At 36.9% G+C, this 25,236-nt stretch overlaps 1 protein-coding gene across 1 annotated transcript in view; it reads left to right on the top strand.

Annotated features, from left to right (window-relative positions):
• NDUFS4 (NADH:ubiquinone oxidoreductase subunit S4) overlaps positions 1 to 24,864 on the top strand; it is a 44,825-nt gene extending 19,961 nt beyond the window's left edge. Inside the window, exons 3-5 of the mRNA XM_035903721.1 lie at positions 15,913 to 16,085; positions 20,253 to 20,326; positions 24,656 to 24,864. Coding sequence (XP_035759614.1) covers positions 15,913 to 16,085; positions 20,253 to 20,326; positions 24,656 to 24,759 — 351 coding nt within the window. The 3' untranslated portion in view covers positions 24,760 to 24,864. The remainder of the gene's footprint in view (positions 1 to 15,912; positions 16,086 to 20,252; positions 20,327 to 24,655) is intronic.
• The last annotated feature ends 372 nt before the right edge of the window (positions 24,865 to 25,236 follow it).

Consider the following 25,236-nt stretch of genomic DNA (forward strand, 5'->3'; position numbering starts at 1 on the left):
CTGTGATTTATTTCGGTCATTGTAAGTAGGGTGCATCAATGCTGTTTGGTAGGTAAAAGTCGTCCCATTCAATCAGGCTTCCCAGTCAGTGCTGGTAAAACTGCATTGTGGGTGTCTAGCCTTGAATTTCTGCAGGGTAGGCACCTTTGTGAAAATTGCTGTCTGCAGTTGGAAGGTACCCCCAAATATTTGCCAATAAAAGGACTTTTGTAGTGGTTAAATGATACCAACATTGCAAGAATGTTTCAAAATTAGAACATCTGCCAGAAAATATCCTTTGCATCTCTAAAGCAGAATATTCCACTGATAATGTATACGGTGTAGCTCAAAAAAAAAATTATTGCAAGAGTAGTTGTAGGGTTTGGTCACTGGGGAGATGCTAGAAACATTGTGGAACTGTGGTTATTAGTTGCAGCTATCTCACAGATGTTTTTATCTGTATCAGGCCAAGATAAAATAGGATGAGTTGCTACACAGAGCTAAGCATTCAAGAGCAGTGCTATCAAGTGCAACTGAAATGGTACTTGAGTAGTTTTGCAGCATTGCAAAAACATGTAGGGACAGACTCTTATTACAAGCATGACAGACTAACTGCAATGATGCTATTGACATTTCAGCACCTGTCCTGAAATGGTTTTGTTTTGTCTATACTTTTTTTCAGTGATGGTTCAGAAGTCTCAGTACTGAATCTCAGCAGAGTGCCAGTTTTTTTCTGTTTGTAGACAAACTACATAACTCACTGAAGATAACTTGCATACACCAAATTGGGTGCAGAAAATCTGAACCCCTTTTTGAGGATGAGCAGTTCATACTTTGCAAATGATGTTCAAGAGGACCAGTAAATGCTGTATACTACAGCAGCCCAGACCAAAGCGGATTAGTAAGTGGACTTAGTGGATGGGTGAAAGGCTGTGGATTTTGTTTACCTGAACTTTAGGAAAGCCTTTGACACCCTTTCCCATAGCATTCTCCTGGAGAAACTGGCTGCTCATGTCTTGGATGGGCGTACTCTTCTCTTGGTAAAAAACTGTCTGGATGGCCAGGCCCAAAGAGTTGTGGTAAATGGAGTTAAATCCAGCTGGCAGCTGGTCACAAGTGGTGTTCTCCAGGGCTCAGTACTGGGGCCATTTCTGTTTAATATTTTTATCAGTGATCTGGACAAAGGGATCCAAGTGCACCCTGAGTAAGTTTGCAGATGACACCAGGTTGGGTGGGAGTGTTGATTTACTTGAGGGTAGGGAGGCTCTACAGAGGGAGCTGGACAGGCTGCATTGATGGGCTGCGGCCTGTTGTATGGGGTTCAACAAGGCCAAGTGCCGGGTCCGGCACTTGGGTCACAGCAACCCCATGCAATGCTACAGGCTTGGGGAAGAGTGGCTGGAAAGCTGCTTGGCAGAAAAGGACCTGGGGGTGTTGGTCGACAGCCGGCTGAATATGAGCCAGCAGTGTGCCCAGGTGGCCAAGAAGGCCAATGGCATCCTGGCTTATATCAGGAACAGTGTGGCCAGCAGGACCAGGAAAGCAACTGTCCCCCTGTACTTGCCACTGGTGAGGCTGCAGCTGTGTTCAGTTTTGGGCACCTCACTACAAGGAAAATGTTGCATTGCTGGAACATGTCCAGAGGAGAGCCACAAAACTGGTGAGCAGTCTGGAGCACAAGTCTTACAAGGAGTGGCTGAGGGAACTGGAATTGTTTAGCCTGGAGAAAAAGAGACTAAGGGGAGACCTTACAGTTGCCTGAAAGGAGGTTTTAGTGAGGTGAGTGTCGGTCTCTTCTCCCAGGTAGCAAGTGGTAGGACAAGAGGAAATGGGTTGGATATTAGGAAAAATTTCTTCATGGAAAGGGTTGTCAAGCATTGGAAGACGCTGCCCAGGGAAGTCATTGAGCCACCATGCCTGGAGGTATTTAGAGAGGTAGATGTGGTACTTAGGGACATGGTTTAGTGGTGGACCTAGCAGTGTTATGTTTACAGTTGGACTTGATGATCTTAAAGGTCTTTTCCAAACTAAATGATTCCATAATTTTAGTAACTATTGTGAAATCAGTATCAAGATTCTTAGGAGCTTTGTCCTGGCTGTCCAAAGGTAGCAGTTAGTGCCTGTTGTGTTTACTACTGGATAATCCAGGAGTAGTGGTGTATTAATAGGATTCTCAGAATTCAAACCTCTTCAGCAAAAAAGTTGCAGAAGCACTCCAGTCCATTTTTTCTGGAAGACTGCATTATTAGCAAACATCACACGGTGTTTTCAGGATTGAGTCATAGTTTGTTCACCTTCATCCAAATCCGAATTTTGGCTAGGCTTAGAAATTAGTGAAGTTGTATAATCTTTGTTTGATTAGAGAAGCACAGACTTTACTGTAATAAACAATGATAATACTGCAGCTCAAAATAAAATATACAAACAAGTGAAAAATGGCCTGGAATGATGAAACTTCTCAAATCTCAATCTGATAGTCTACAGTGCTGTGAAATGAAGGACATAGCAAATCAAACTTTAACATGCTTTTTAAAGTGTGATTGTTGCTAGCAGTCTTTCCCAAGAACCGAGAGTATATAATATACTTTACTCTGAAAACCAAAGCAGTAATGTGTTGTAAAATTACATGCGAGACAGTGTGACATTGCATTTGAAGACTGTGTATAGGAGCTGTTTTTGCAACTCGTTGAAGAGAAACATTTGGCAAAGCATGCATTTATTAAAGTCAGGCTTACTAGATTTCCTTTTCTTGAAACTATTATTCAGCCAAGAATTCTCCAAGCATTACCACTGTGTTAGATAATAAGGATATAGTGGATGTTCTATGTTTCGGGTTTTCATTATGCTGTTAACCCCTTGTAGGTTATTCCTTGAGGGTGAGTTCACAGTGTTCCTAGAGTAATTTAGTGGGATAAAAGAATTTAGAATAATCTTTTCTTCACTTAATCCACTCTAGCTGCAGTATTTATTCAACTGGTTACCATAAAGGATTCAGTGCAGGACAGCATTCCTCAAAAACTTGTGTGTGCCTTACGTGCATGGCTCTGTGATAGGGAATTGTCATAAGATGGCAGGATGGAAGTCTGTGCGGGGGTTCTGACAGGGTTACCCGTTCCCTTCTACTAGCTCCAAATTTCTCTCTTGTAGGTTGTATTCCCTCTATTTATTTTTTTCTCTCAGTTAGATCAGCAGCTTGCATTTTGCTTCAGAATAATAAAAAAGGACTAAAAATTAATAAACCTCCTATGTAAAATAAAGTTAGTAAAAGTGGGGTTTCCACCCTTTACTTTGCAGATATGTTTTGAGAAACAGTTTATACCTTTGGCCAAAATGGCCTTGTATATGAAGCGTGTGGTTTGGAGAATTACTTTCTTCCATCACAGTTATGTCAAGTAACAGGTGACCAGCTTATTTGAACTGGGTTGTACTTGGTATTCAAGATAAAAGTTGTTTGCTCATGGCTTGTGAAATATTTAATACAGTGTGTCTTGTTCTCTCATTTCACTTCATATGCAATATTCCGCATTCAGTCATCTGCAGCTGTGATGTTCAACACTTGAATGATACTAGTTTCCAGCGTAGAAGGTGTTTAAGATACAAAACCACAGTCTAGAATTATTTCAAAATGAAATGAGTTCTTTCAGTAAAAACGAAATATTCAAAAGAGAAGACTGTTTGCAAGGAAATATACATATACATCTACTTTAATAAAAGTGTCTAAGAGTAGACTTGCATAGAGTTAAATACTTAAAGGCCTTTACTTTTTATGGTCACTGACAGTTTATTTGTGAATTGAATTTTTGCTGCAAAACATAATCTTTTTTTAGATTTACATGATCTTCAGAAAAAGTTCTTTCTCTATTTTTTGTTTTTTTTCTTTTCTTTCCCCCGGTGCAGATTAAGAAATACAGTTCTGGGAAGTGAAGAACTGTCTTGGATAACTTTGTCAAGCAGCTAATGTGAAATCTAATAGTTGAAGGGATTAATGATTTTGGGGATTGTGATGATCCTTCTCACTTCATATACACCACACTGGTCTGCCAGACCATATATTTATTTCTAAACAGTGATATTTTGTTAATTGCATTTGGTCTTAAATACAGTACAAGCTCAGGTGTAGGTGTGTGTGTAGTTACCAGACTATCTAGCTACTTACACATTTTCAGTACTGCAAATACACTATATTTTGCTGTTTGGCAATTAAATCCCTCCTCAGTTGGAATATCGTAGCTCAGTTCAGCCTATACTGCTTGCTACAACTTGTTTCTATAAGCAATTGGAGTTTGATGAAGCTTGCAGTGGTTTAGAAAACCCGGTTCGCTGGATACTGATAAAGAGCTTTCTGTAAGAATGTCTGCAGGCAACAAGTTACTCCCCATGATAAAGAAGCTTTCTATAACTCTGACAGTCTAAGTAAAGAAATTGCCATCACCTTTAGCTGTCTTTTAAGAGCAATAAATATTGCTATGTTACTAAATTTCAGCTTGACATAATTTTGTTTTTCAGTTTAGAAAACAACACATTTTGCAAGTAGCCCAGAACCTCATATAAAATGATAGTTGTATCAACGAGAGCAATTGCACTTTCATCCCTGTGTAGGTTTGTTTTGGTTTTAAGATAGGGTAAAGGATTTGGATTTCTTTGTCTGAGAGCCTTTTGGTGCATGGTAGTGCTATCTCTGCTGGGTATTGGAAGGAGGAGTGTCTGAGACTGAGGTTACACAACCTTCTAACATCTCGAGTGTCTGTTTTGTCTGGGCTTCCTTCGTGCAGCATTCTTGTGCAAAAATTTCAAGGCTTTAGTCTGGAGCACTGGGTCAAAGAATATGTCTCTTTGAAAGGGTATGCAGGCGATTTTTTTTGTTTCACTATATAGCATTTCATTTTATATCAGATTGCTGGTTTTGAAGAGCTTGCTATGATGGCTGCTCTGAACAAATTAAATTAGTGTCATTGTGTCATGTTTAGTTTGTCTGGCTTCCAAAGGGCTATTCAACATGCAAATACTTGTTTGGTTTTGTTAGTCTAAATATACAAGCAACGTTTCTAATCTGCTAGAAAGAATAAAAGTAAGCCATTGATACTTCTTGCTCCTGTTGGTTACTAGACTGTAACTTCATTTTTGGAACTGCTTTGTTTAGTAGTTTTGCTTTCTAAAGACTAGATAGTATTTTCATGTTCTCATAAAACCATACCATTATCTGATCCTTTTCTAGAACACCTAAGTTAGTATTCCCTGTTATGAAATATTTTTGTAGATGTGGGTGACAACATGAGTACTTCTTGTCCTGTCAGGAATAGTGAATAAACAATTCCTGGTAGGGCGCTTGCTTTTCTGTTCAATCAAATGTGTCTTTCTGCATTTCTGTAGTATATCTAAGTTGTAGATTTAAGACACAAATCCTGGCCTAACTAACAAAGTTCTACGTACAGGCTTGAAAGCTGGTTTTAGTCATAAAGTTCTAGGTGAATCATTTTATCAAGTCAGACAGGAAAAAGCTTTCCTTGTCTGGAAAGCTCAGTAATCATGTGGGATTCCTTGAACATCTTGGTCATGCTGCAAGAGAGCTTGGTGCTTCTTCAGTACTACCTCTTGCTACTCCAAAGATCAACGGTGAAATGGAACCAGATACTCTTCCAGTTCTTGATGGCTTCTTATCAGGTATCTTTGAACTACTTTCATGGCTGCTTTCTCAAATTAGGAATGTTAACCTGTGTTAAGTGGAGACATGGACCATGGAGAGAGTACCTGACTTTCAGATCCAGAGTTTTAATATGCAGTTTAGTTCTTGGGTTGTGAAGCATGCTCAATCTCTTATGTACCTTTTAAGCATACTAAGTTCTATTCACTCCATAAAGCCCAGTGACTTATGTTTAGTGCAAAAGAAAATCTTTGCTTGATGGGGAAAGAACTTTCATCCTATTGCCTGTTAGCCTGAAAACTGGGTTAACAAGTGAGAAGAAGCTGAGCTATGAGGTATTTCTACAACATGCTGATAAGACATACCAAATACAGTATTTTTTCAAAGGTGTTATAATTGTGTTGCAAATGTTTTAAAAAAATTAAGGCTGTGGTGAGTAATTCTGAGTACAAACATCTGAAGAAGTGGATAATTTTTCCTTAGAGATTCATTTTATAGAAGTGCATATATTCATGTATAAAAATAAGTAATGGTATTTTTCTATATAGACCAACATCATCATCATCATAAATCATGTATTTTAAAGTTTTCACTTTCCAAGCAGAAGCTTTTTTTTAAGATTAAAATTGTAGTTTGCACTAGTATTTTATTCTTCTGCTTTGTGTTTTTTCTTAGGTGCATTTTCTTAGGATGGTATTTTTGTTGCCATGTCTGCTCCAGTTGAAAGCGTTCTTGGGTCAACTAATTCAAGTCAGAAGTTGAATATCTTCTTCTGTAATGTCTGTTTCCAATACAAATTCTTACTTTTTTTATCACTGTTTAGTAAACACAATTGTACATTGTACGCTCCTTTGATTTTTATTTTCCTCCCCACAGTAACAGAAAACTGAAAGATGTACTGTATTAAGTTGAATTACTGAGCTTAAATGGTGACAGATTTCTCTCTATTGTATCAGGAAGTATGAGACCATGATTTCTGTCCTATAAATAACCGCAAAGGCCAAGCATATAAAGGCCAAAGCATGAATTACAGGGACAGACTTCTAGATAGAACAAGCTAAAAACAGTTTGTGAAGTAACACTAATAGATTCTAATTATGATTCAGCTTTTTAGGGAGAGATTGTAGAAAACTTCCTTCCATTTTAACTAACCATGTAGAAAAATTTAAAGAAAGTTTTTGTTCAGTAGTACTAAGCTGCATATTTTATTGATGATGTTGAAACAGTTGAAGCCCCATCAGCCTTTCCCATCCCCACCAGGGAATAATGACTGTGTTAATGTTAGAAAAGAACCTTCTAAAACACATTTAAGGCTTTAAACTGTATGCACTAATTAACAAAATACAGTGAGCATTTAAGCTGTTAATAGCCGCAACATCCCTGATGCATAGACCTTCAGTATGCTAACACTGCATAACAGTTGTCTATTGTGCATCTCTTTAACAAGGGTAACTGTGTCAGTTCTTTTCTTCCCTCACTACCTGCTGTGTATGGAAATTATGTACACTATTTAGCACTCGCTTTCAACTTCTAAAGTCCATGCATACTACATAGAAGCATTACATCTTGCATTAGGGTAAGGGAAAGCTTTTAACAGGTCTAGCTTCCTTGTAAGTTCTTTAATGCAACTTTTCTTCTAAAAAGCATGCACCAGCAGGGATTTTGCTCTAAATTTGCATTTCTTGATTGGGGATTTGCTTCTGTTTTTTTCCCCTACATCTCACACCACTCGTTAATACCTGGCAAAGATCTGTTACAGAAATCACTTTCTTTATAAAAGAGATGTAAAGAGTAGAGAACATGCATCACAATGAAGGCAGGCATTGGTTTACATGAACTCAGCATTTCTCAATATTGTTCTTAGGAGCAGGCCATGCATTAATGTGACAGTATTGTCAAATTAAACTCTAAACCACTACTGTTTGCTTTTTTTTTTGCCCCCACCTTTGATGAATGTCTTTTTTTAATAAACAAAAGCCTAAATAGGTTGTTAAATGTTAAGCCTTAGAGTTAAATGGTGTTCCACAACTACCATTAAATAGGGAATTAATAGGTAGTTGAGAAGTGAGAGGAAAGGAACACCAGAATGCATGATAATGAAATTTTTAAAAAATATTTTAGTATTCTTTGCCCTAGCTGCCAGCCCAGGGAGTCTGTTGGCTAGTTAAAACTGAATACACAACGGATGCTTCATACACTAAAGTAATAATCTTCCTTACAACTTCATCATAGGAAATCTTACTGGAGTTACCAAGTCTTAAGATTTTGCTGTACATCCAAATCTGAACTCAGCAGCTCAGACCTTAGCATACTTGCCATCCCAGGCTAGAGTATGAATTGGTCAAGACGTTGCTGCTTCACAGGAACTGCGTAAGTGTAAGTAGTGTCCCAGTTCACTGCTAGACTCTGAACATCATGCTCCCTTGGGTCTTGGGAACTTATAAGGGAGCTTTCCACAAAACTCAGAAGAGGCACCCCAGCCACACATTTATCACAGATTAGACCCTTTCCCCTCCAAAGGCTGAAGATGATGAAACAAGTGATGCCCGTATTTGGGAACTGTACCTGGGCCTTATTTGGAAAATTTCTTAATGGGTACTTTAAAGGAAGCTATGTAAGGTTTTCAAATGGACATAAAGCAGACCAGAACTATTAATGTTCTTGTTGCTGGCAGAATTCCTGAAAAACAGTAACGTTATAAAGTACACTTAAGTCATATATTTATGATTTATTTTGTAAATACAGGTAACTTTTAATGAACGTTAAAAATAAGGGCTTTACTTAAATGGCACCAGAAACACACAAAAAATACAGAAATTATTCCTTATGTGCAAGATCATCCTGAATTTTGGCTCTCACTTAAGATACGAAAGACCCAACCCTGAGCTGCTGGGTTGGGGCTTTGGGTGTACATGATCAAAACTGCATTTTATAGACTGTAAGCTCAAGAGTCATCTTTAGTGAATAATTCACCAAGATACTCCTGAAATATTATGTTTAGCTTTGCAAGCCAGTCTGCTTATTGTGACTTATGCTAGGAGTATAGCGTAAATAATCAGAACTGCAAACTGGATAAATTTGGTTGGAAAGAATGTACCATCACTGAACTACAAGTGAACTACAGTATGCTATTTATTTAATAGTATATACAAAGTGGAACTAATCAGCGGCATCAGTGCAAAGCCATATGTTCTAGGTGGGCTCTAGCTGCTAGTACTTCTGTCTCCTTTCCTTTAAAGTTCCTTTCTGCCTGTTTTTTTTTGTTTTCCAGCTGAGAAGTAGTATCTGTAAGAACTGTTACTTATGGTAGTAAAACAGTAGAGTATTGCCATAACTATAAATTATTCTAAGAGGAATCAAATTATTTCAGTTGCTCAGTTATTGTCTGTCTTTTTTTCTAAATGCAGGTAAACTAAGGCTGCCTCTCCTTTTATTTGAAAGTTTATGGTCTAAAAACTTTGCTGTAGTCTTATTCTTAACTGATTGAAGTTTTTGCGCAATTTTAATCTGAGGATTCTGAAGTTCTTGTAGAATGCTGAAAAATTTGTGTGCTGTAGAAAACTATTTTAAAATACCTCACAGGTAATAAAAAAACCCCAGCCACTTGTGTGTGTGGTAGCAAAAGATTTGCTTACATATGCTTTGAATGAGTTCTAGAAAGTACATTCTCTCTAAATCTTGCTGTGTTACAAGGAAAAGTAGTTTATAAGATCTGCTGTTAAGTAATTCAGACTTTTTTTCCATCTTGTTTGTGATAAGCATGCTGTGTATCATTTCCTCATTCTGAAGAATGTCATGACCACACTGAAGTCTCTGGTGACTACTAGGAGCAACATTAATCTACTTTTATGAAATACATTCTGCTCCCCTGACCACCCCTACTTTCCTCCATTTAATAATGATTTTCTTAATTTCAGTTATATGGAGAAACTGCAAAGTGTAAACGCAGATATGTGATTCTGCTTCTCTTTCATTTCATGATATGTACCCAGACAACATTTACAAAGCTAAGAGATCCTGTTACAGGAAAAAAAATACATTATTAATAATTAAATAATAATTTGTCTTGCTCTTTGATTCTTTCTTGGCAGAAAAACTATACTGAGCATGAAATATCCGTCTGTGCTGAAAGTGGGACTTACGTGTTTTGAATGTTTCATTTTTAAATTTCTACATTGTTGTTTACCTGTCCATCAAGAATGCCAGTTGAATGATAGGTATTTTTTGCATGTTTGCCAAGAAAACTGCCTCTCTGTTTTGAGACTTGTCAGGGCACTGAGAGGTGCAAAATTTGATATTTTTGTTTTTATTTTTGGTATTATGGTTTAAACTAACAAAAGCACAACTTGGCAGCTTTTGACATAACTTTTACCATTAATCACTTTTACAAATACAATCTTTCTATGACTTTTGCAGGAAGCAAATGTGAATATGAAATTTGGGAATGTAATGTAGACTGTAAGTGTTTTAAGATGTGAAAGAAGTGTTGGTAAGGGGGAAGTTTTCTACTTACTACTGTGAAGTTATGTTCCAATTTGTAGAGAGAACCTGGGATTTTTAGAAGTCCAATCAATTATTCCTGTTTACTCTTTCATTGTGTTCTCTCTGAACAAATCCAAGGGATGTTGGTTTAATGGTGTGTGGGATGTGTTGTGCCATTATGTTTGTAGTATCTCACACAAGCAGCATGGAATAATACTGGGCTTGCAAAATATTGGGAAAGTGGAGTGAGCCGTTGTGGAGTTGGGACTACGGGGAAGTTCTCAAGGAGGTTTTGCAGGAACAGCGAATGCTGAGCCTTTCTGGCTGGTAAGAGTATTATCTCCTCAGCTGTGACACACAAACTGACGAACAGGTTTGCTGAAGCTAACAGCACTTGCAAATGTTGGACTGTTTTGGATGCTGACACTTCTTTTGCATAATGGCAGTCAGTAGTCTAAAATGTATTCTAATGGACTTATGTTGATTCCAGTAATGTGACAATTTCTGCTTCTGTTAGACCCACTTTTCAACATATCCTTTTCTCCCCATCCAGTTTCTCTGTTGTTGTTTTCTGCAAAACGGCCTATGGAAAGATATTTTCATTAAATAGAAGCTTTCATGCAATCATTATTATTATTGAATCCTGTATCCTGTTTATAGTGTTTGGGTTTTCTTTTTAAAAATATGTTTCTTCCACTGCTTTTCTCAACTTCTCTATTAATCGTTCTGCAGGATGGCTAGATGGGAGAGCACGTTATGGGTAACACCATGTTGTTCACAGATTACTGTGATAATGCAAAAGATTGTGAAGCCTGAAAGAAAGCTGTATTCTGTGTGATACAGACTTTCCTAAGGGCAAATACGCTTTTTTCCCCTTGTTATGTCTGTAGCTGTTAGATAAATGTTGTCTGACCACGCTTAGTTCATTCTGCTCCATTTTTCCACTTACAATTTGCATAGTAGATTCTGTTCTCTTAACATTTGTTTCAAAAATACCGTATTGAAGTGTAGAAACGTAAATGTTCTCATCCTGACTTACAGCCTAAGCAGCTGAGCACACTAAATAAAAAGCTTCTTTCACAGCAGCTATTTTGTGGGTATTATGCAAGATGTTCTGTGCTTTGATATAACAGCTCCTAAAGAAAGTGTATTGCAACATGAATTTATAGCAAAACTTTATGCACTTAAGTCTGGTAAAACATGTTGGGGGTGGGGAAGAGATCAAGCTGTTGTAGGCTCCTATAAAGTACAGAAAACTTCTCCTTTCCCTCCTTTCTAACAAGTGTAAACTATTGAGGCTAAGTAGGTGGGGCAACCGGAAGTAATTACTAAGGCCAGTGGCATTTTTGCGGTGTAATAAAGGCAGAAGCTAATTATTCAGTTTTTATTTAAGTGAAATGATGCCAAAAAGGAGGTTCCTGCAGAGCAGCTGCACTCCTTCAGTGTTACCCTAATTTACCACAGACACAACTGTCACAAACAGAACTTTTAAACTTGATATATAGCCACGAAAGTAAGGAGCCCTTTGTCTGGAGTGCATGCAGAAGAACTCCTTTATACAAATCAACCGGCAGATGACGGACAATGATGAAAATTTGATTCTTTGAAGTCATAATGTTCATTGAAATGTGTGAAATTCTGGTATTGAAAAGAGAGCGGCTAGCAAGACTCTAAATCCTGGGTGGTTGCTGGAAGCTTGCTGGGAGGTTTTTCTGTGTTTTGACATCAACTTCCCATTGCTTGTTGCCTGTTTCCTTTATTAAAAAAAAGGGGGGGAGTGTGCTAAACAGTAGAGAGTTGATAGTGGTTATGTACAGTTTTTGTCTATGTGTGGAATGAAATGTCATAGGAGAAACACGACACCTTTATGCACACCTAACACATCTACTCAAAACCACTTGTTTTCAGAGATGGAATTTGTGCTATTAGTGGAGTTTTTAGAAGGAAATTTGTTTCCTTTAAAAGTCATCTTCATGCCAAATACTACTTTCATTGACACTGCTTCTGTGAACCAGTTTTTCTCCCTGCTGTATAGCACATTTATCATTTATTATTACTCTTTCCAGAACAGCTTTACCAGGCTTTCCACTATAGCAAGTGTTCTTAAATAGTTTAGGTTGTAATAAAGATTTGTATTTCCCCCCTCTTCATTTGTAAGCACTTTGATGTGATTGCTGCTGTTTAAAAGAAGTGTTTTGTCCCTCCCAGCTTATTCCAAGAAGAGCCCAAATGCCTCAAAATGAGTATTTTAATTTTTTTGAATTACAAAAAAATTCACAAGTTCCTATTAAAAAAAAAAAAAACCCTCTCTATATATTAAGAAAACCAGAATGTCAGAATGCATCTTTTAGATGATAGCCTGTGTTAAAAATGTGAAGCAGGGTTGTTAATTTTTAGTAAAGCAAGTCTATACAGTTCAAATCTCAAGTCTTTTATATTGTCACCTTATTATTTAGAATTTTGAGTGCTGAACACCTCACTAATATTTTAATATGCTAATATAGCAAAATTCAGTAAGGAACACTTAAAAAAAAAAAGGGGATAGTAATGTGAAACCAGCTGTCAAAAACATCTTTGTTTTGGAAAGTTGGTTCACAGGTAGTTTCAATGAGAACTTGAACTCAGAACAAAGCACTGAAGACACAGTAAAGAGTTCAACCCAGTGCAGCATAGTTCTTTTCAAGTATTATATTGTTTTAATGGCATCTTGGAGCGGGAGCTTTAGCCCATTGAAATGTCGCTTAAAGGACAGGTTCTTCTGTCACTAGCTGGAGCTGTGTGGATGAAACGATCACAATAGAGTGTTGTAATGCATTTTAAAAGTGTGAGAAATCAGTTTGTCTAGACTAAGAGTGCGCCTACAGGGAATAGGAATTTTAGAGCTTCTGTGCTCTTTAGGTGTCAAGTATGTGATAGATGCCAAGCCTTTTTATTCCATATCTTTGGCAACAGCTCAGCTATGCTACAGTACCTTACATGTCTACAGCAAGCAAAAACAGTGATTTTATGTCAGGACAACTTGGGCTTCAGAAACCAGAAACTCATTGTCCTAACAACTGTCTGTTCAATTGCCAGTTTTAAAATGGGGAAGATATCAATAAACAATTGCTAGATTCCCAGAAGGCATGGAAACTTTAGCTATAATGAATCAAAGTATGAAGAGCTAGCAAAACCATGTAGATATTTTAGTTTCAGAAAGGTTTTAAAGGCAGGTTTTAGTTTTCACCTTGAAAAGATTTTTATGGGTGAATCCTATATTATTAGTGAAATAACTTTGATTTGGAGCCAACTGAGTGCCCGAAAAAACATAGCTTGAAGGGACTTATGTTTTGTCTGGGATTTTGGGTTTATTTTCATCCAGATGAACAAGTCTAGGCATTTTGTTACTACAGTTGCCTCATAAATACAGCATTTTCTGGGTTTTAATACTCTTTTTAGATTGCATTCTGTATGCACTAATATGTAGTATTTTTATGGTTCTCTCGTGTGGAGGCTTCAAAAGAGGAAATTGCATATGTCCATAATGTTATTTAACGTAGTATCTTATTTTAATATTTCCAGATAATTCTGGAACAATTCAAAAGCTTCTAAATCTGAAGCATAAAATTCATAACGGGTATATGAGCTGCTGAGAATAATAATAGTAAAAAAATTAATAATTTTAAACGATTTTGAAGCTTGAATATTTGAAGGTATTTGATGATAACAAACCTGGAATTTTTGCATGTAGCAGATTATTTCAGAGGGGAAAAAGAAGTTTTTTGTGAATATTCTTACATTTTCTCAGTAGACATGCTTGTTAAATACAGAAATAAAGGCTAATATATAGCCTATTCTGATAAACAGGCAAGCTGAAACATTGAAGCCCCACCAAACTTTACTGCAGGTAAAATAACCTTTTTGTTAAACAAAGCACTTTGCCAATTCAAATAAAAAACTTGAAGCTATTTCCTTCTAAAACTGTGGTTTAAGCTTTAGCAGTCAGAAATGCCAGTCTGTCAGGAGGTGTTTTACATTCGTGTTGCAACATTCCAGTGACTGGTAGTGTTTCTTTTTCATATCACTGCTAGACTCATATTAAAAATAAACATTACTTGGTCCTAATGAAAGCATTTATAATGGAATTGTTAAGATACTTTGACAGTTTCTTTTGGTAGTCTGGGTAGAAATGTCAGAAGTTGGAAAATCAGTGTACATGGCTTGTTTGTTTCCCCTGCTGTTCTAATTGCAAATACAAGTCAAATGCTTTAAACTTGTTCCCTTGTATAGTTTTGAGGGACTGATGTCCCAAATTTATTTTCTGAAGTAAAACAAAAAATGAGACTTGCCTCATTTCAAAGGATGATCTGGTGACAGCACCAGTTTGCCACAAAACAAAACCCCATAAAGTTAGTAGCTAGAGACATGTAAAGCCACAGTGTTTTATTTAAACTTGTTTGCCTTTTAATTCAAGTCATGGCAGTACTGATGAGATGAGTTCAATATGCCCAAGGTTTTGCTGCACTTTTTTGGACTTTTATCATTTTTCTATTTGTTCCTGGAGAGAGCAGAGGAGGGGAGGGCAGGGAGGGAGACCAAGGAGCTCCCACTGGCCTTTTAAGTATGTAAGGAACAGGAGTAGTTTAGCATCCTTAGAGATGGATTTGATGTTGGATTTCACTCTTTACTAGGGTGAACTGACAGGTTAATTTTATGTAATTACTGTTTAGTTTTTAGCAAGAAAGTTCACTTTGATTATATCAGATGCTGCTGAGGGTAATTTTTCACAGCAATTCTTGTGAGGTTTTTCCCTATTTTATTCTTTGTTAAAGTCAGTTAATATTTTTAGGCTGGTTTTGTGATCTTTCAGTTCTTATCTTTTTGTTAGGTTTATTTGTTGAGGGCTCACAAGCCAAGCCTTAGTAGAGTAGGGCATCCTACTACTGACTACATACAATGTTACAAGCCTTTTTTTTTTTCTTTGAAGGTTGGAATCTCCTGAATTTGTCCTTCACAAAAATACCGAAGAATGTTACCAGTAGCAAATGTTCATCTCTTGATCTTGAACATTAACAGAAGAATTGACTCTCAAAAGCTGATATTCATAGCTTGAAACACAGTGAGGGGGTCAATTTTATGTAATAACTAATGGTGACAGAAATAAGACAGCTGAATTTTGGTACCTGCTCTGCAGTCTCAAACTATCAATAGATGGCTGTGCGAAAGATAACCTCCTGCCTCTTCCTTCACGCTAAGCATAGCTTCTTGAGTCAGTGTGGATGTCATTGCCTCTTAATTATATACAGACTTAAGCCCAAGTGAAAACACTTACACTGCCACACATAGTTGGCTGGCTAGGATTTTGGTGAATAGTGCTTTTCATATGAAATTTGGGCTCCTAATGGTAATTGTGGGATTTGTTGATGCTTAAGTCTGTGCCTCTAGTATTTTCTTTAAGGGAGAAAGATTTTATACATTTCCGCATTTGCTTTAGCTGGTGCAAGACGGAGCAGTCCTGACTTTGCAGCTGTGGTCAGAGGATGGGATGGAGTGTCCTGTCCCTCCTCTGGCACCAGCAGTTGTGTAGCTGGGAGGTGAGCAGTTTCAGGTAACTGATCCATGAAAAATCTAATTCAGCATGAGGAAGCAGGATGATAGCAGCCCCAACATGTATCAGCTTAACTTTTGTACAGCTGGACTCATAAGATACTTTTTCTTTTTTGGGATTGTAAAATACAAAAATAAAGCATGAAATTATGTAAAAAGCATAAGCCATATTATTTTACAAGCCTTTTATGTGTTTTTAACAAGTTCCATTGTGTTTTTCATAGGATATCACTGCTTTAACTGGTGTTCCAGATGAGCACATCAAAACCAGAAAAGTTCACATTTTTGTTCCAGCACGTAACGCAATGCAGGCCGGAGTTAACAATACAAAGAAATGGAAGATGGAATTTGATAACAGGGAGCGCTGGGAGAACCCTTTAATGGGCTGGGCATCTACGTGAGTAGTTACTGAATTTGTAAATACTTTTCTTTCTATATTTGGCTCTTACTAGTCATGTAAATTTTAAGTTTGAAATGTCCTTTCTACCTGTAAATCTACTTGTGTTTTAACAGTACTTACAGTAAGTGGTCGGGTTTGTTACTCATATGATTAATGATCTGTTATGTTTAAAAGCAGATTCTAGCTCACAACATCATCTGGAAAAGTTTGTATTAACAACCAGAAATTTCAACGATTGCATTTGTGGAGATGTCACTGTATGGCAGCATCAGGGAAAGAAGGTTGTTAGTTACCTGAAGCAGTAAATCTTTTTCAGCTCTCAGTGGCATCTTTCAAATTTGGTTCTTCATAAAGTAACAGTACTTAACTTCTGGATTTTTTTTTTCCCAAAGTTTTATAAATATCCTGAAGATCTGACATGAGGAGCCATAACTAATTTAAAGAAAAAACCAAACCTATTTAAAATACTTTGTTTCAATCCTGCTAATATTAGTAGTAAAAACTTGTAAATACACCAAAATCCAGAAAAGTACTAATATTAGCTAAATATGCTATAATACGGAGATGTATGTATAACTTGGATGCAGCTAACTTTTAATTCTTTTTTCCCTATATAAATATATTATCTATATTTTACAGTGTGGCTAGAATTCCTGTAAACTGTGAGGACTATGCCAGCAATTCTCCTGACAATATTGTAATTTTGATTTGAAGCTGTCTTGTTTGAGGCATATTCAGAAAAGTTCATTATTCTACATAAATAAAAATCAACTGCTAGAGATTATTTTTCAAACTTCAGAAAGGATACAATGTGTATTGAAAATGTCTGGCTGCAATCATATTAGCACTTACAATCAAAGAACACAAAATTATATCAAAAAAACTTAAAACCTTAAATATGAAATAATTTGAGGACACATTTTTGAGATGTGTTAATGTTTTAAATTCAGTCATAGGATGATTTTTTTCTTATTTTATTTCTTTTTAAAATAAATGTAACCAGAAATATTACTTCAAAATAACACTGAAATCAAGTCTTCTGTTATTATGGTTTCCCATAAAAAAATTGAGGAGGCTCACAACCTGTAACATCTTGGTATTGCAAAGCATTAGGGGAGCCAAGCGCAACTATTGTTAGACAAAAAAAAATATTGAATATGACTTAAAATATTAACTGTATTAAAATAGTCTGTTACAATACCTGTTTTAAAACTTTAAGCCTGTATATAACAATGACCTCATCTTAAGCACGTCCTGGGTCTTTTCACCGTTTCCTCTTAAGCATATTTAAATTGCTGTTTCAGAGGATAAGATTTCAGTGACTTAATACATGTATGCCTTGGATGACTCAACTGCTGCGGGTAGCTACCACATTTAGCAAGTAATGACCAGGTTGTTTCATGGGGCTTAAATTAATTGATAGACCGTTGACCAGCAATACACCTTTCCCTCCCGTTTTGCATGCCCCCCAAGTGTCTAGGCTCTAAAGTATGGTCTATTTATACCACTGCACAGATTATAATGCTGTAGCAGGTGCCAGCAACACCTGCTTTATTAACTTTTCTTCCAATCCCCCTTTGCTATTCAGCTGACTTTGACCTCCCCAGACAAATTATTTTCTGTGGGGGATTTTGCATGACCTCAGCCAAAACAATGGCTTTTAACCTTTCTGAAAGTTATAACCATTTGTGCTAAATAAACCACCTAGAAAAATGAGCCATGGTGTTAAGGGTTTACCTGTATGTTCAGTTGTCCTGGAGTGAGTTTATTGTGGGAATTTAAAAAGGAATGGCTGTTTTGAATGAATCTATCTCTGCATGAGTTTTTATCTTGGGGTAGGGAAATGAATATTTCTCCTGTAAGCAAGCTCCAGGTAGGCCAAAAGCAAGTGCTGTGTTGGGAATTGACACTGCTAGGTTAAGGGTTTTGTAAACTAGTTCATATCTGTTGGTTTATTTTTTTTTTTTTAAGGAATTTTCACCAAAACTATTAGTAGACATTCAACACCCAGAAATACCTAAGAAGAGTTTCTTCTCTTCAGATTTAATTTCTGCAAAGAAACATTTTCAGAAGTTTTCTCATTTACTTTTGAATAATGTAATGGGATTAGTGGATTAGAACCACTTAGAGATTAAGGATTAGAGCCCTTTTCCTCAACATGCTTATTTACCTGTAGGTCTTTGCTATATTTCTGTCATTTTTACAGCCTCATTTGCTTTTTTTTTTTGTTGTTGCATTTGTTGTTTCTTTGGATATAGGGTTTTTTTCAGTGAAAATTACCTAGTGCAGATCTAAATAAAATGGATCCATGGTATTTTGTTTTGGTTTGTTTTAATCGGGAAGTTTCATTACACAAACACCTATGGATAGTTCTCACTCACATCTCCTAACATAAAGCTGTAAACAAAGAAACATGGGAAATGCGTGGTTTCCATTGTGCAAGATCTCAGAACAAAATATGGAATCCCAGTTTGTAGTGACTGGTAAGGCAGTTGAGGGCAGGCGTAGGAAATCCTGCTGCGCTGCTCTTGCCGACACTGTCAGGACATCATGCTGGCCATCCTGAACTCCAGTTTGCTCACAGATTATCACAAATTTAAAACATATGGGCAGCTCATCAAGCTATGGAAAGAAAATTAAAAAGCTGTATTTAGATTGGATGAAAGGTGATCCCACATGAAAACAGAGCGAATTGTTTCTGCACAATCCTCATTTTAAACTGCCTCTGCCCTGGAAGGTTTCGCCAAACTTGCAGTACTTAACAGGCACCGGTCCCTCACTAGCACTTCAAACTTAAACTTCTTTTTTCCCACTTAGTAGTGTTGAGAAGATTTTTCCAACCCCAGTCATGGAAGAGAAGAACGATAAGCAAAAGTTGTCACAGTAATTCTCCTTACTGCCTTTAGAAGAGAAATCCTTAAATGTCTTTAAGAGAGCCCATCTTAGTGGTTTGTGAAGAGTGATTTCTGCCTTTATCCTGTTGTTTGGTTTTTTTTTTTTTTTATTGGGGAATATATTCGATATATAGTGAACTCCATTTTTCCATGTCTACATCAGATAAAATTACATTGTTGTCTTTGCTGGAAGCTAGATTCCCCCTCTTCCCCTCCCCCTCTGCCAGTCACAGGCTTTGTCCTTTATTGTGGAGAGTTCAATGTATCTTTGGTTGCTTTCTCTCTTCATTTCCCCTTCTAGCTTCAAAGAGAGAACAGTGGAGAGGCAGCTCCTTCAATAGGTTGTTGCAATTTGGTCTTGTCTTTCTGGTTGTCTCCCAGGCTCATGTGCAGTGTTGTCTCAGGGAAGTAGTAGTAATCATTGTGCTGCTACAACTGCTATCTTATTTCTCTAAAAGTTTTGTAGATTAATTTTTAGAACGCTTTTTAGAACGCTTTGTCATTTTTCTTAAATTGAGCTTTTATAGCAACAAATAAGGCAGTTTGGTTTTTTAACCAATATTTTAATTTGTTTCAAAACGCTTTTTGCTTTTCCCTTTGATGATTCCTTTCAGAATCAGGAATAGCTGATCATCTAAAACTAACCACTGTGTATTTAGTTAGCTAGCAGTTTGCATCTTTGAGCTTCGTTTTCAGTGGTGGCCTGCAATCTGCTTGCTGTACTGCAATAATTTGTGGAGGTCATGTGACCTCAGCCAAAGCTGAACTGAGTTTTTCTTACGTACTTTTCAGTCTCTGATTAATTCCTGCTTTGCTCACTTTGATATTCTGCTCTTTTCTGTATGAGATTATTCTTCCGCTAGCTGCTCTACAGACTCCTGGTCTCCTTCAAATGTTCAAAATTACCTTAAGCCTCCTGATCTTCCAAAAAGAGAGGGACTGCACAGCTTTAAAAATTGAAAAGATCATTCCAGAACACTTATTATAATCTCAGCAGGTGGTTAGACATGTTTGTCTAATAAAAAACTTAAAACATTAATTTCTTCAAGGAGTTGGGAGAGAATTTTAACAGACTGAAAGAGTGAAACAATACTCTGCAGAAAGTAAGTGTTAATCCTGGAAATTATTGAAAATAAAGGGATTTTGAGTGGCTCGTGAGGTGGTGTACTACAAAAAGTTGTATAATATAGCATTTGATTAGCATTTGAGGTACAGATATAATTAGTTTATACTTCAGTTGTGCTTAAAATTTGTCATTGGTTTCTTACAGAGCTGATCCTTTATCCAACATGGTTCTTACTTTCTCTACTAAAGAAGATGCCATTGCCTTTGCTGAAAAAAATGGTATGTATTCTATGTATTGGGTATGAGGGGTTCAGCTTTCTCTAGGAAATCTTGATTTCAAAGTATTAACAGAAAAGTGCAGGATAAAGAACCTTCCCTCTATTCCACAAAATTGGTAGACCATTAGTGCGCTACTTGAGTAGGACGAAGAGGGGGGAAATATTTCAGAGTGCTGAAGGAATTGAATCTAGGCCTTCCACTTTCTGGGAAAGTGTTCCAGCTTCTTAGCGTTACTGTTGTAATGCTTTTGCAAGTATCCGTTTTGAATGAGAACTGAGTCTTGCTCAGGTCTTGGAGGAAAATTAATACTTAAAGAGTATCCCAGGATGAGGGTACCAGCTACATGGCAGTGGCATTTTTGCCTGAAGGCTTGACATGAGCATCTGAATTCTAGTTAAGGAAAGGCTGTCAGAACCTTTGTGAATGTTTGATAACCAGAAATACTAAAATTAAGTGACTACCAGGTAAGCATGTTGGGACTTCAGTTCTGGCCATGTTGCAGGATGGATTTATCATAGAATATCTCAGGTTGGAAGGGGCCCATAAGGATCATCAAGTCCAAATCCCTGCTCCTCGCAGGGCTACCTAAAACTAAACCGTATGGCTAAGAGCATCATCCAGATGCTCCTTGAACTCGGACGGGCTTGGTGCTGTGACCACTTCCTAGGGGAGCCTGCCCCAGTGACCGACCACCCTCTTGGATGAGGGTGAACAACCTTTTCCTAATGTCCAAACTGAACTTCCCCTGACGCAGCTTCATTCCATTCCCTCATGTCCTGTCGCTGGTCACCCGAGGGGAGATCAGCACCACCCCCACCCCCCACCCCACTGCACTCCATGAGGAAGGTGTAAATTGAAGAAGTTAAGCCTAATTCTTCCCAAGTACAATACTAAACACTTACACAGTGTGATTACCATATTTGAGAAAAAGATAGTAGAAAAGCCACTATCATTACTTAATATTTTTAATGCTAATGATGTATCAGAAGGACTGTATCTGTAAACTTATTTGGTTATTTAGGCTTGTATTTTCTCCCAGAATTATGGTACCACATAAGCAGTATCCATAATCTCAGCCTTTTGAGTATTCAGATGTCCTTTTATGTGTTGGTATGAATTTTTTGCTTTTTTTTTTTTTAAATCAATTTATTTTCCTTAAAAGAGCTAGGCTTGATGCATAGTGCTTATGGGTGTGAGGAAGATTAATTGCACTGAGTTAAAGCCAGAAATAATGCACATGCAGAGTAAGCCTCTCCAGAAGTCTTCCCTATGGTGTACAGCTTTCAACTATATTTAGGCTGGGGTAAATAGATTTTAAAGTTTCTTGGTCAGACCAAGTTGTGCAAAGTTGTTAGATGGCTTATGTTGTACACCCAAAAAACAGGACAAGTCCATTAACTTATACAATTAAGAAGCCAAACCATTAAATGTGCAATTTATTTGCAATTTTAATGGTAAAGGTTAGTATTTAATTCCTCTATTCATCTTTGAATGGATTTTTTTTAATTTAATAGTCTTAATTTTATTGAAAAATAAATTTAATTCACTAAGAAATTAGTAGGATCATCATATTTGCATTGGATATACCAATTACTTTGCAATTTTAATAGTATTTTCTAACGTTTTATGAACAAATACGAAATTTGGGAGACTCTGCTATTGCTTTACTTATGCTTCGTACTGTTCATGCTATTTCTATTTCTTGGGAAATTCAGCCTATAAGAGAAAAAAATGGAATCCTGGCCTATATATTGCTATATTAATGAGCTACTTATGTCACCTCTTTGGACATGTTATATTTTGTCCTTTTGAAATGCAGATTCATGTAAAATACTTGATTTGTTCAGTGGAGGAAGTTTACTTCACTGAATTAGCAATGAATCTCCATTCTGTGGGAAAAATACAAAGAAATTCTACCAGCTAAACTGAGGCTGTGACTTAGTATTAATATTATTAGTTCAATATTCACTTATCTTACACCCTTAATTTTACCATAATTGAGATGTACCAAACTTTCTGCGGACACTGGCTTGCCTAATTATTATTCCATTTTTATTTAAAGGTGGCTTAGTATTCTGCATATGATATGAGCATAATATTTTCTGTAGTAATAGCTTCAGTATCAAGTGCAGCTGGAAATACAAATTTTACAATATTTAGTTCTGCTTTTAGAAAGAAATGAGAAACTTAGGCACAAGTTTACAATGGAAGTTAGCTTCCAAATGGAGGTGTTACTGAAATGTGTCTTAACTCTAGGACCACAAATACTTACCTCTCTGCCTTTCCCGAATGAACCACACAAGTTTTCCATTACAAAATTCCTTAAGAACCTCAAATTTAATTTCTGGAAATCCTAGATATTGCAGGTATTTTGGTACAATTGGGAAACCTAAGAGTTCTTTCTCACCCAAGAACTTCAAGAACCTGAGGCAAGCTACCTTTCTGCATGCCGCATCTGATGTATTTTCTAATGCAGGAATAACAGCACTGAATAGAGTAACAGGAGAGATCTCTGTCCAAAATACGACAGCTGAGGATGGTCTGAAGTTGGGCAAGGAGGAGACACTTGTAACTGAATGAAATTAAAAGCTTAGCCTGTTTTGTCCTGTCCGACATCACCGAGGCAGTTGTTTAAAAACATACAACTTTAGTCACAAGGGTGGAGAGTTTTTCTACTCCACAGTAACCTTTAGTCAGGTGATGAGGATGTTCTTCCAGAGATGATGAAATCTGCTTTCTATCCACTTGGCTTGTATGGCAGGGTTCTGGGCACGAATAACCTTCCCCACCATTGTGGTATTTTTATAAAAGCCATGGAGAACTGGAAGTGCCTAACTCAATGAGACTGTTCAAGAGTGTGAAGCCGTATCCCATACAGTGGCCTCTTGGAATACAAAGTTAGATGTAACCAAGTTTGTGGGCTTTGGATAGCTATGTCAGCCCAAGTCGTTGCGCTGGCAGTTGCAAATCTCTTTTGGAGGAAGTCAGCTCCTCTCTATCTAATGTATATGAAGATGGAGCAATAACTTGGGGCTGTAGATTCCATTCTGGCAGCCAAGTGCCTCAAAGTTAGGTGTTATTATGCTGGATGTTGCAATACCAAAGTCTGTCTCTGGATCTAGTTCTGGCTGTTTACTCAAGCTTATATTTTTAATCAGAACAGGAGGCAAAAGCCAGTGCTCTCACAGATGGAAAGAATATGTTTTTAAAACCCCTATTCTGGTATTTCTTACAGAGAATAGTTCACTTGGAGATTAACATTGGTTCAGCCTAATAAACCTGAAGAAAATGCTTCTGTGACATTTGTGAATACACCAAAATGAGGCACAGTGATGTGAAAACTTGTTTATCTTATGTAACATGTTTTGATGTGCAGATGTATCTTGGGTGTTTTCTGTGAACATCTTAAATGTAACAATTCAGATATATGTTAGACCTCTTAGGATTTACCAATTTTTTTGTTTTAAAACTAAGGAAGAAAAGTATCATCTTACTAGTATCTGTTAAAACTGCATGCTTAACCACTTCTAGCTTCAACTCAAGTATCTCAACTTTGAGTGAAATGTTGCAGCTAAAGAGACCAAACTTTGGAATACTGAGTGCTGCCCTGGCAACTTTCCAGGCACCTGGAGGCTGCAACCAATTTGCATTTTGATTTACATAAACACTAATGTCTCCACCTCCTCTTTTCTGACATTTTTTAGCATTTCTCTTAACTATCACATAATTTACTTGTCTTCTATCACTTTATTCCCTTTTCTTTTGCTCCTAATTTTTTATGTTCTTAGAAAAATGTTAAGTATTAAACTCTTTTCTAATGCTGAAGTTTTTTCTTTGCTCTTCCTTTCTTTTGTCCTCCCACCCTTCTTTTTTCTCTAGCTTTCCAAGGTCTCCATTCTCTCCCAACCTTTGGGGTTGATCTTCTTTATGCTGTTTTTTTCCATGTTTCCTTATCTTTATTTTCATTTCCTGTCCCATCATATACAGAGCCTTAGTGCTTCTGTGATGGTATGGAGTTGTAGAGCCATGAACTTGCAGAATAGCAAGGGTTCCCTGATGAGCTTTTCATTGATGACTGTCAAGTTTTTTGCAGGAGTAAAGAAAATGGAGGCATATAATATGGTAAAGTCTTATCAGCTGAGAGAGTGGGCATATCTGTGGTATTTCAGTATTCTCTGCTGCCAGCTACAAAGGAGTAAACTAGTGGGTGCCTACGTGGAGAAAAAGACTTTAAAGTTTAAAGGTTTAAGTTGCACTTGCTGTGTATTGTATGCTGACAATATTCTCTTTGTTTCTTGTCTCCCACACCATTTCCCCTGTAACCTCCAGGCTGGAGCTATGACGTTGAAGAGAAGAAGATTCCAAAACCTAAATCCAAGTCTTATGGTGCAAACTTTTCTTGGAACAAAAGAACAAGGGTGTCTACAAAATAGGTTGGCATTGGCTGTCTGACTGTGAATAAAGTCAGCTGTGCTATATTTATAGTCCATGTATAATACATCTCTTAATCTCCTAATAAATTTGACCTTTAAACTACAGTTGCATCTTGTCATGTCTATTTAAAATGTTTTTGATGTCTCCAATTGAACCTGTTACAAACTTCCCTATAAATAGAGGAGATTTGGAGTGTTCATACTTCTAAAAAAATGCTGTACTAGGAATCTATCAAAAGGAATGTTTGAAATCAGCTGCAACTTTAAAGATTATGGTTTATCTTTGATGGTAGTTTTATATTCACAATCCTGCTTAACCTTATCAGCCTTGCATACACAAATTCTCTCAATAGAAGCTGTGGTTTTTTCTTTCTATAAAAGAGAAGTTTGTCAGTTGTGGATGAGCAAAGTATGATATATAAAACTTAACATTTGAGTATAACTCCAATTATTCTGTATAAATGTATATTATATAAC

Source organism: Egretta garzetta, unplaced genomic scaffold, assembly GCF_000687185.1.
Source record: "Egretta garzetta isolate BGI_Z169 unplaced genomic scaffold, ASM68718v1 scaffold471, whole genome shotgun sequence".
NCBI classification, from domain to species: Eukaryota; Metazoa; Chordata; class Aves; order Pelecaniformes; family Ardeidae; genus Egretta; species Egretta garzetta.